The following is a 12,638-nucleotide window of genomic DNA, read 5'->3' on the forward strand; positions in this document are numbered from 1 at the left end:
CTCCTATATCTTATGGTTTTAAAATTGTTGCATCTTCTGTAACCATTGGTGAGGTCCCAGAGGACAGGAGAGTAGTCAATGTTGTTCCTTTATTTAAAAAGGGCAATAGGAATAATCCAGGTAATTATAGGCTAGATAGCTCATATCAGTGGCAGGGAAGCTATTGGACAGAATTCTATGTGATTGAATTACTCACATTTGGAAAAACGTGGGCTTATTAGGGGTAGTCAGCATAGCTTTCTGTGGGGCAGGTCATGTCTTACAAACAATTAAGTATTTTGAGGAGGTGATGCAGATGATTGAGGGTAGGGCAGTGGATGTTTTCGACATAGATTTTACTAAAGCATTTGACAAGGTCCCTCATGGTAGGCTGATCGAGAAGTGACTTGTTAGATTGGATTCAAAATTGGCTTAGCCATAGAAGATGGGAGGGTGGTGGTGGAGGGGTATTATTCTGACTGGAGATGTGACCCGTGGTGTTCTGCAAGGATCTGTACTGGATCTGTGCTGCAACTTCTATTGTTTATAATTATATGTAAATAACTTGAACGAAAATGGCTTGCCATCTATCGGGACATTGAGTATAAGAGTCAGGAAGTCGTGTTGCAGCAGTATAAAACTTAGGCTAGACCACATTTGGCGAATTGTGTGCAGTTCTGGCTGCCCCATTACAAGAAGGATGAGGAGGCTTTGAACCATAGAAGTACAGCACAATACAGGCCCTTCGGCCCACCATGTTGTGCCGACCTTCAAACCACGCCTAAGACTATCTAACCCCTCCCTCCCACATATCCCCCTATTTTAAATTCCTCTATATGCTTATCTAACAATCTCTTGAACTTGACCGACGTATCTGCCTCCACCACTACCCCAGGCAGCGCATTCCATGCACCAACCTCTCTCTGGGTGAAAAATCTCCCTCTGATATCTCCCTTGAACTTTGCACCCATTACTTTAAAGCCATGCCCTCTTGTATTGAGCATTGTCCTGGGAAAGAGGCGCTGTCTGTCTACTTTATCTATTCCTCTTAATATTTTGTATACCTCTATCATGTATCCCCTCATCCTCTTTCTCTCCAAAGAGTAAAGCCCTAGCTCCCTTAGTCTCTCCTCATAATCCATCCTCTCCAATCCAGGCAGCATCCTGGTCAATATCCTCTGCACCCTTTCCAACGCTTCCTATAATAAGCCAACCAGAACTGGATACAATACTCCAAGTGTGGTCTAACCAGAGTTTTGTAGAGCTGCATCATTACCTCGCGGCTCTTAAACTCGATCCCACAACTTATAAAAGCTAACATCCAATAAGCTTTCTTAACTACCCAATCCGCCTGTGAGGAAACTTTCAGTGATCTACGGATATGAACCCCCAGATCCCTTTGCTCCTCCACATTGGAGACAATGCAGAGGAGGTTCACTAGGAACTAGAGCTGCAGCTGGCTGACCTTCACCTCCTACAGGATAACGAGGAGTTCAGAGATAAGAGTTACAGGGAGGCAGTCACTCCTAAGCTGCAGGAAGCAGGTAGCTGGGTGACTGTCAGGAGAAGGAAAGAGAATAGGCAGGTAGTGCAGAGTACGCCTGTGGCCGTTTCTCTCAATAACAGGTATGCTGCTTTGGATACTGTTGGGGGGGAAGACCTACCGGAGAAAGCCGCAGTGACCAGGTCTCTGGCACTGAGCCTGGTCGTGTGGTGCAAAAGGGAAGGGGGGAGAAGAGAAGGGTGGTAGTGATAGGGGATTCCATAGTAAGGGGGGGCAGACAGGAGATTCTGTGGATGTGAAAGAGACTCCTGAATGGTACGTTGCCTCCCAGGTGCCAGGGTCAGGGGTGTCTCGGATCGGGTCCACAGCATTCTGAAGGGGAAGGGTGAACAGCCAGAGGTTGTGGTACATATTGGTACCAATGACATAGGTAGGAAAAGAGATGAGGTCCTGAAGAGGGAATACAGGGAGTTAGGTAGGAAGCTGAAAAGCAGGACCTCAATGGTAGTAATCTCTGGATTGCTGCCTGTGCCACATGCCAGTGAGGGTAAGAATAGGATGATTTGGCAGATGAATGCGTGGCTGAGGAATTGGTGTAGGGGGCAGGGTTTCATATTTGTTGATCATCGGGATCTCTTCTGGGGAAGGTACGACCTGTACAAAAAGGGACGGGTTACACCTGAACTGAAGGAAGACCAATATTCTTGTGGGCAGGTTTGCTAGAATTGTTGGGGAGGGTTTACACTAATTTTGCAGGGGGATGGGAACCAGAGTGATAGGTCAGAGGTTGGTGCATTTAGTGTACAAGTAGATACAGAGTGTAAAAAGACTGAGGAAGGATAGGCATTTGAAAGGGTAAAATTGCAGTCAGTTCGATGGGTTGAAGTGTGTCTACTTTGATGCGAGATATCAGGAACAAGGGTGATGAACTTAGACCAAGGATAAGTACATGGAACTACGACGTGGTGGCCATTACAGAGACTTGGCTGTCGCAAGGTCAGGAATGGCTGATGGATATTCCGGGTTTAGATGCTTCAAAAGGGACAGGGATGGAGGTAAAAGAGGTGGGGGAGTGGCTTTGCTGATCAGGGACAGTGTCACAGCTGTAGAAAGCGAGGATGTCCTGGAGGGATCGTCCACTGAGTCAGTATGGGTGGAAGTCAGAAACAGAAAGGGAGTGATCACTCTATTGGGAGTATTCTACAGACCCCTCAGTAGCAGCAGAGATGCTGAGGAGCAGATTGGAAGGCAGATTTTGGTGAGGTGCAAAAATAACAGGGTTGTTGTCATGGGTGATTTCAACTTCCCTAATATTGATTGGCACCTCCTCAGTGTAAAGGGGATAGGTGGGATGGAGTTTGTTAGGTGTGTCCAGGAAGGATTCCTGACACAGTACGTGGACAGGCCAACTAAAGCAGAGGCCATACTGGACCTGGTACTAGGCAATGAGCCTGATCAGGTTTCAGATCTCTCGGTGGGAGAGCATCTTGGAGACTGTGACCATAATTCCAAGACCTTTACCATAGCCTTGGAGAGGGATAGGAGCAGACGACATGAGAAAGTATTCAATTGGGAGAGGGGGAATTATGATGCTATTATTATGAATTGGGAGTGTAAATTGGGAACAGATGTTCTTGGGAAAGTGCCCAGCGGAAATGTGGAGGTTGTTCAGGGAGTATTTGCATGGGCTTCTGGATAGGTTTGAACCACTGAGGCAGGGTAAGGACGGCAGAGTGAAGGAACCGTGGTTGACAAGAGATGTAGAATATCTTGTCAAGAGGAAGAAAGAAGCTTACCTAAGGTTTAGAAAGCATGGATCAGACAGGGCTCTGGAGAGTTACAAGGTAGCCATAGGGAGCTTAAGAATGGACTTAGGAGAGCTAGAAGGGGGCATGAGAAGTCCTTGGCAAGTAGGATCAAGGAAAACCCACAAGGTGTTCTACACTTATGTGAAGAATAAGAGGATGACTAGAGTAAGGGTAGGACCGATCAGGGATAAAAGAGGAAACATGTGCCTGGAGTCAGAAGAGGTAGGTGAGGTCCTTAATGAATACTTTGCTTCAGCATTCACCAATGAGAGAGACCTTGATGATTGTGAGGATGGTGTATGACAGGCTGATACGCTGGGGTATGTCGATGTGAGGAAAGAGGATGTGCTGGAACTATTGAAAAACATTAGTATAGATAAGTCACTGGGGCCGGTTGGGATATATCCAAGGTTATTATGGGAAGCGAGGAAAGAGATTTCTGCGCCCTTGGCGATGATCTTTGTGTCCTCACTGGCCACAGGAGTAGTGCCAGATGATTGGAGGGTGGCAAATGTTGTTCCTTTGTTTAAGAAAGGGAGTAGGGGTAACCCTGGGAATTACAGACCAGCGAGTCTTACTTCAGTGGTGGGAAAATTACTGGAGAAGATTCTTAGAGACAGGATTTATGAGCATTTGGAGAAGCATAGGCTGAATAGGGATAGTCAGCATGGCATTTTGAGGGGCAGGTCGTGCCTCATGAGCCTGACTGAATTCTTTGAGGATGTGACAAAGCACATTGATGAAGGTAGATCAGTGGATGTGGTGTACATGGATTTTAGTAAGGCTTTGAAATGATTCCTCATGGAAGGCTCATTCAGAAAGTCAGGAGGCACGGGATCCAGGGAAACTTGGCTGTGTGGATTCTGAATTGGCTCGCTCAGAGAAGACAGAGGGTGGTTGTATATGGAGCGTATTCTGCCTGGAGGTCAGTGAACAGTGGTGTTCCGCAGGGATCTGTTCTGGGACCCCTGCTCTTTGTGATTTTTATAAATGACTTGGATGAGGATGTGGAAAGGTGGGTTAGTAAGTTTGCTGATAATACAAAAGTTGGTGGTGTTGTGGATAGTGTAGAAGGTTGCTGTAGATTACAACAGGATAGTGATAGAATGCAGACCTGGGCTGAAAAGTGGCAGATGGAGTTCAACCCAGAAAAGTGTGAAGTGATACCTTGTATTCTGCCTTCAAATTCAATCTTCCGAGGTTAATGGCAGGACTCTTAGCAGTGTGGAGGAACAGGGGGATCTTGGGGTCCATAACTATAGATCCCTCAAGGTTTCCGTGTAGGTCGATAGGGTTGTTAAGAAGGTGTATGGTGTGTCGGCCTTCATTAGTCATTGCACCTCTGTAGAACTCTGGTTGGATCACACTTGGAGTACTGTGTTCAGTTCTGGTCGATTCATTATAGGAAGGATGTGGAAGCTTCAGAGAGGGCACAGAAGAGATTTATCAGGATGCTGCCTGGATTGGAGAGCATGTCTCATGAGGATAGGTTGAGCGAGCTAGGGCTTTTCTCTTTGGAGAGGAGGAGGATGAGAAGTGACTTGACAGAGGTGTACAAGATGATAAGAGGCATAGATCGAGTGGACAGTCGGAGACTTTTTCCCAGGGCGAAAATGGCTAACACGAGGGGCCATAATTTTAAGGTGATTGGAGGAAGATATAAGGGGGATTTCTGAGGTAAGTTTTTTTTACACAGAGAGTGGTAGGTGCGTGGAACACACTGCCGGCAGAGTTTGTGGGGGTAGATACATTAGGGATATTTAAGAGACTCTTAGATAGACACATGAATGATAGAGAAATGGAGGGCTATGTGGGAGGGAATGTTTAGATAGATATTAGAGCAGGATAAAATGTTGGCACAACATCATGGGCCGAAGGGCCTATACTGTGCTATATTGTTCTAGGTTCTATGTTGCCTGGATGAAAGAGTATTAGCTATAAGGAAATGGATTTTTTTCTCTGGAGTGTGGGAGGCTGAGGGGAGACCTGACAGAAGTTTATAAAATATGAGGCATAGACAGGGTAGATAGTCTCTTTCCCAGAGTGGTAATGTCAAGTACTACAGAGTATAGCTTTAAGATTAGAGGGGGAAAGTTTAAGGGAGATGTGCAGGGCAAGATTTTTACACAGAAATTGCTGGCATGCGCAGCCAGGTTTGGCGATGGAAGCAGACATGATTGTGATGTTTAAGGAGCATTTAGACAGACACATGAACATGAAGGAAATGGAGGGATATGAAACATATGCAGACAGATGGGATTAGTTTCATTTGGCATCATGGTTGGCACAGATGTTGTGGGCCGAACGGCCTCTTCCTGTGCTCTACTATTCTATGGCAACAAGCAATCTGCTGGAGGAATTCAGCAGGTCAAAACATCTACAATTTTATTAACCCCACAGATGCTGCTCGACCCTCCGAGTTCCTCCAGCAGATTGTTTGTTACTCCAGATTTCAGCATCTGCAGTCTCTTGTGTCTCCACTGCACTATTCTATAATCTATTACATCAGCTGCATTGCCTTGACCAGTATACTCTGTTACCTCATCAAAACACTTGCAGGTTAGTTAGACATGATTCCATTAATTAATCCATTCTCATTCAAGCAAATTGTTTCCAGAAACTTCCCACTTCCAAGGTTAAACTGACTGATATGCTACGGCTGTATTTATTTGTTCGTCCAAGCATATAGATTTGCAACAGGAAGTAATATCTTCCTGACTTTCCCTGAGAAGCAATGATGTTAATTAGCTCCAGCCAGAAAGGTCAGTTTGGGAAACACTGACCTATCACTGGAGTGAAATTCTGTCCTTTAGTTGTGGACACTTCTGGCAATTCAAAGTTTATTCATTGTGTCTATTCACTCTGAGAGCGTTAAGTTAACCACACAATGTGGCCTAATGCAGAACAATTTAAATAGTCATTCTGTGTCAATTACAATGAGCAAAGTTAACATAAAAGAGAAATCACTTGGTGGAAAGAGATTTACATGTTTCATCTGCTGGGATATGATGATAATTACTCTGCAGTGGATTTCACTTGTTTCAAAAGAGGTCTGATTCAGATTAGTTGATCATGAGTAAACAGAATGCACTATACCTGGAAATGAAATGTTACAGGTCTGTTCACATCATCATTGTGGATGTCAACTTTGGTTACTTGATTTCTGTAAAAGAACATGGAACATAGGACATTACAGGAACAGGCCCTTTGACCCATGATATTGTGCCAGACTAATTAAGCAAATGACACCTAATCCCTTCTGTCTGCACATGGTCCATATCCCTCCATTCCCTGCATATTCATGTGGCCTATCTAAGAGCCTCTTAAACACCCCGATTGTATCTGCCTCCACCATCACCCCTGGCAGTGTACTCCAGGCAGCCACCACTTTCCGTGTAAAAGAAACCTGCCCCACACATCTCCTTTAAATGCATGCCTTCTAGTATTAGATATTTCCACCCTGGGATAAAGATACCGGTTGTCTATCTAGCCCTCTCATAATTTTATCAGCTCCTATCAGGTCTCCCCTCAGCCTCTGCTGCTCCAGGGAAAACAACCCTGGTTTGTCCAACCTCTTCTTGTAGCATATACCCTCTAATCCAGGCATTATCCTGGTAAACCTCTTCTGCACTCTCTCCAATGCCTCCACATCCTTCCTATAATTGGGTGACCAGAACTGAATGCAATACTCTAAATGCGGCCTAACCAGAGTTTTAAAAAGTTGCAACAAACTTCCTGACTCTTGAACTCAATGCCTCAACTAATAAAGGCAAGCATGCCGTACGTGTTTTTTTTACCATCCTATCAACCAGTGCAGCCACTTTCAGGGAGCTATGGACTTGGACCCCAAGATCCCTCTATATGCTGTTAAAGGTCCTACCATTAACTGTGTACTTTCCCTTTACATTTGATCTCCCAAACTGAAGTCAATAAATTTTTTAAGGATTAATTAATTTAATGTTTACTTTAAATGAGTATTATGTGATTTGAGTAATAATAAAGATTGAGTTGTACTAAGCTTTAGTTTGAGTGTTTCCTTTGTCTTTCACATCAGAAAAAATATTGTTTGCCCAATCGATATGTAGGTTGAAGTAACCCATAATTACAATTGTACCCTTACTGCATGCATCCCTAATTTCCTGTTTAAGATAGCTCCTACATCACTGCCTCTGTTTGGAGCTCTGCATTCAACCCCCACAAACAATTTCTGCCCCCTTGGTGTCCCTTAGTTACACCCATACAGATTCCACATTGGTCCTCAGATCTAAAATCCTTCCCATTTTACTTATTTCCACTTATTTACAAATTATGCTACTCCACCTCCTTTATCTTTTTGCTTCTTTCCATATCTCAAGTACCCCTGGATGTTCAGTTCCCAGCCATGGTCACCTTACAGCCACATCTCCATAATTACAACTATCATTTTAATTGCATCTATTTACACAGTTAATTCATCTACCTCTGGTAAATACTTTGTGCATTGAGATACAATGACTTCTGGCTTGCCCCATTCTTAGTCATCTTGGCAATATCTTTCTCTAATACTCTGCTTGCCTTTTGGCCCTGGTCTCTCTGTCCTCTACCTTTGATTTTTAATTTTCTTTCATTTCTTTCCTTGTGTACTCCTCCTTTGTCTTCTCATTCAAACTCCAATCCAATGGCCATTATAGTTTAAAACTCCCCAACAGCATTAGCAAATGTCCCTGTGAGGACATTGATACTGGTTCTGCCTAGGTGTAACTGTTCCCACTTGTACAGTAGCCACCTTCCCCAGAACTGGTCCCAATGTCCCAGATGTCTAAATCCATTCCTTCTGTACCCACTTTTCAGCTATGCATTCATCTGATCTAGTCTCTTCCTGTACTCACAAGTGTGTGGGACAGGAAGTAATCCTGAGATTATCATATTTGAGGTTCTGTTTTCTAACTTAGCTCCTAATTGTTTAAATTCATGTTACAGAGAGACACAGCATGGAAACAAGCCCTTTGGCCCACGAAGTTCTGCACTAACTATCAAGAACCCATTTAAAATGTCATGGGGGTTTCTGCCTTTACTGCCTTTTTGGACAGTTTTGCTATTCCTTGGCTTTAAGAATTTCCTCAATTCTCCAAGTGAATCCAGAAGTACATCCTGTTTGCAACATTGCCCACACAGCAATGCTGATTTGCGCACACAAACTCCTGGAACAGCAGTATGATAATGTCCAATTGGTTTTACTGAGTGAAGTTGAGAAATAAATACTGATCATTGGGTACTGGGGAGCAACCTGCTCTATAAAAGCTCATAGGCCTCTTTTATGTCAACCTAAGAGGGTAGATATGTCCTTGGTTTAGTCAGTCTTGACTGTGTGCTCCTGCAACATTGGACAGGGGTGTTGGCCTGGATATTGTGCACAGCTTCTGGATTGGGGCTTGAATGTTGCAGGACCTCATCCACAGCCACAGTGGCTGTTCACCTTGCAACTATTTTTCCATAAAGCCATTGGATTTTAACCTTTCATTTCTATTTGTGTCTTTAATTCATCAATCTTGTCACAAATTTTGCATGCATTCAGAAAAAGAACCTTTTGATGTGTTTTTCTACCACACTTCCCTTCTCTGATTCTAAAAGGAGATACATTCTTATGTTTGTCTGCTCTGTCGCTTACTGATAAACTCTGGTTATCACTACCCACTTTGCCACTCTATACGATAGTGTCTTTCTTTCTCTTTCTTTATAAATTTCTATCAACAGAACCTTCTCCCCCCACTATTAAAGTCTTAACGACAGCCTCATTCTGGTCATCGGAGGGGTTCTGATAAAGGATCCTGGAACTGTAGCATTAACTGTTTCTCTTTTCAGGATGCTGCTTTACATGCTGAGTTTTCCCAGCATTTTCTGTTTTTACTCCTTCTTAGTCCTATCTATGTTGTTGGTCCCCCTCAGACAACTGGACCTTTCCCCTCCCATGCCAAGTTATTCCCTAGTTCTGAGGAGATGACTATTAGCCTGTCCCTAGGCAAGCAACACAACCTTCAGGACTCATGCTTGTAGTAGCAGAGTGTCTATCCCCCAAATTGTACTGGCCCCTATCAGTACTATTTTCGCTCTCCTGAATGCCCACCCCCCACCACCCCGCCTACCACAATGATGTGGTCATCCTCCCTGCTAACCAGATAAGGATGATGGGCAGATGGATCCAGGTGGGGTGGGGGAAGTTTGAGACAGAGGCTGGTAGGTGATAGGTGGAGACAGATAAATGGAGTGTGGGGGGTGGAAACAGGTGGACGGAACTGGGTGGGGAAAAGTGATAGGAGATAGATGGAAGCAGATGAGGGAGGGATGATGGGGATAAAAAAGTTGAACTATGGGAGAAGAAACCCAGGCAGACAGGTATGCAGGATGATAGGCAGACGAATCAGGTGAAGGAGGGTAATACGTCAAAGGAGAGAGGAGGAGGGATGGAAAAGGTGAAAACAGGGACACAGAACCTGGATGGACTGCTGGGAGTGGGAAAGGTTCTATCTGCCCATCAAGTTTACCTGTCATCAAGCTGCCTACGTCTACCCCTCCCTCCGCCGGCTCTATTTGCCCATTATTCACAGCCCCCTCCTTCCCCCCCCCCCCCACCCCACCAACTGATCTGGTTCAACCTATCTCTATTCGGTCCCTGTTCCACCCCTCTCTCTCACTTCTATATATTGGCTACCTTCCCTTTACACTCTCACTTCTGATGCAGATCTTGATCTGAAATACCAACCATCCCTTTCCCTCCACAGACGCTGCTTTACCCACTAACTTCTCCCAGCAATTTGTTCTTTTTGTTCTTGACATAAGGGTTACTTCCAGACACAGGGATTTTGCATGTAGCTCAAAAACCTTAGTGAAAGAAGCAATAAAGGAACTTGTGGAGCAACTACATCCCAAAAAGACAATACTTTATGAAAGCAGAATGCTGCAGATTAATTCTTGAAATATCACTTACAGTGGTTTCAGGAACACATTCAAACCATGCCTTATGGGAATATTGTGGGTCCATTGAGCAAAATCTCCACCTCCATTTTTGCTGTAAATAGAGATTTAAAGAGCATTAAATGATTAATTGGAAGCCTGATCCTACAGAGCACCTGGGGCCGTGTCATGATGCCGAGGCCCACCTAGACACCCCCACATCTGCTGGGGCAGCCCATTCCTCTTCAGGACCTTCAGAGCTGTATGGGAACAACAACTTACCTTACAGGCTAGCTGAATCCATTCCAGGTCTTCCAAGTATGTTCTCAAGCAGTCACTTACCTTCCAGTCCATGGTCTGCTGAGAAGAAATCATTTGCCTTCCAGTCCAGGTGAACCCGCTCCAGGTCTTCAAGGTCAGCCCAGAAGAAATCACCTACCCTCCACTCCAGGTGAATCCGCTCCAGGTCTGTCCTTAAGCAATCACTTACCAGGTGGCTCCACTCCAGGACTTCCAGGACCAATGAGTAGCAGCCACTTACCTTGGAAGTGTGGTAAGAGGGCTGGCTGCAGGTGAGACTGAAACAGTGTGGGTACAAGACACTCCCTCCCCAGCATACTACAAGCTAAGGTTCAGGCCATTGAGAATAAAGTTGATGAACTAAGGGCAAGACTGACCTACCAAAGAGAACTGAGGGACTGCTGTGTGCTATGTCTCACTGAAATGTGGCTTACACCTGCTTCACCTGACTGTGCCATACAACCTGAGGGCTTCTCTATCCGCCAAATGGACCGTACGGCATCCTCGGGCAAAGTTAGAGGCGGAGGGGTCTGCTTCTTAATCAATAACTCGTGGTGCTCGGACGTGACGGTCCTGGCGAGCTCCTGCTCACCCAGCCTGGAATATCTAATGGTGAAGTGTCACCCATACTGCCTGCCATGGGAGTTCAGCTATCCTGATGGCAGTCCACATCTCACCCCGGATGGACATGAAGCCTGCACTCAATGAACTATAGTCTGTGGTCAACAGCCTTGAAACAGGATACCCTGAGGCCCTCTTCATTACTGCAGGTGACTTCAACCAGGCCAACCTCAAGAATGTGTTACCAAAGTACTATCAATATGTCTCCTGTCCCATCAGGGACCCTAACACCCTTGACCATTGCTATACAACCATCAAAGATGCCTTCCAAGCCAGCCCCCGCCCTCACTTTGGTAAATCAAACCACCAGGCAGTGCTCCATCTCCCTGCATACAAACAGAAGCTGAAATGGGAGGTTCCAGTACAGAAAGTCGTACAGTGCTGGTCTGAGGAAATAGATGAGCTCTATATGACTGCTTTGAGTAGACTTTTAGTAGACTGGTCCATGTTCAAAGACTCAGCTGCCAGCTGAGGTGAGTACGTCACCATCATCACAGACTTTATCAGCACCTGTGTTGAGGACTGTGTGCCAAAGAGGACAACGGGTGTTCCCAAGCCGGAAACCATGGATGAACCAGGAGATCCACTCCTGGTCGAAGACTGCAGCATTCAAATCAGGTGACCCTGACCTTTACAGGAAATTGAGATACAACCTCTGTAAAGCTATCAGAGATGCCAAGAGACAACATCAGTCCAATATCGAGTCACAGACCAGCCGTCAGTTGTGGCAGGGCTTACATGCTATAACGGGTTAAAAAACGAAGTTGGGCGGCATAGTCAACAACAGCGCATCCCTTCCTAATGAGCTGAATGCATTCTATGCTTGTTTTGAACAGAAGGGGATTGGTTTGTCACCACCCACCTTGACAACCTCCAATGCACCTGAACCTGTGGTCATAATTGAGGACGTAAGATCAGTCTTCCGGAGAGTGAACCCGAGGAAAGCATCTGGCCTGGATGGTGTCCCTGGCTGTGTGCTCAGATATTGTGCTGATCAGCTGGAGGGGGTATTTGCAGACATATTTAACCTCTCCCTGCTTCAATCTGAGGTTCCCACCTGTTTTAAGATCACTATCATCCTGGTACCTAAGAAAAACAAGGTAACATGCCTTAATGACTACTGACCAGAGGCTCTGACATCCACCATCATGAAGTGCTTCAAGAGGCTGGTCATGGCACGCATTAACTCCAGCCTCCAGATATCCTCGACCCACTGCAATTTGCCTGCTGTCGAAACAGGTCTACAGTGCATGCCATCTCCTTGGCCCTACACTCATCTCCAGAGCATCTGGACAGTAAAGACACCTTTGTTAGACTATTGTTTATTGACTACAGCTCTGCCTTCAATACTATAATTCAAACTCATCACCAAACTCAGAGACCTGGGACTCAACACCTCCCTCTGCACCTGGATCCTAGACTTCCTGACCAACAGACCGCAATCAGTGAGGATAGGCAGCAACGATTATTCTCAACACTGGTGCCCCACAAGGCTG

The 12,638-nt window shown here is 45.3% G+C and overlaps 1 protein-coding gene across 1 annotated transcript in view; it reads right to left on the reverse strand.

Annotated features, from left to right (window-relative positions):
* Positions 1-12,638, reverse strand: part of LOC127581280 (integrin alpha-E-like) — a 345,660-nt gene that overhangs the window by 57,879 nt on the left and 275,143 nt on the right. The window contains exons 24-25 of the mRNA XM_052035523.1: positions 10,256-10,336; positions 6,388-6,454 (exon numbers count right to left, since the gene is read on the reverse strand). Of these exons, the coding sequence (XP_051891483.1) occupies positions 6,388-6,454; positions 10,256-10,336 (148 nt within the window). The remainder of the gene's footprint in view (positions 1-6,387; positions 6,455-10,255; positions 10,337-12,638) is intronic.

The sequence above is a fragment of the Pristis pectinata genome, chromosome 21, assembly GCF_009764475.1.
Source record: "Pristis pectinata isolate sPriPec2 chromosome 21, sPriPec2.1.pri, whole genome shotgun sequence".
NCBI lineage: Eukaryota > Metazoa > Chordata > Chondrichthyes > Rhinopristiformes > Pristidae > Pristis > Pristis pectinata.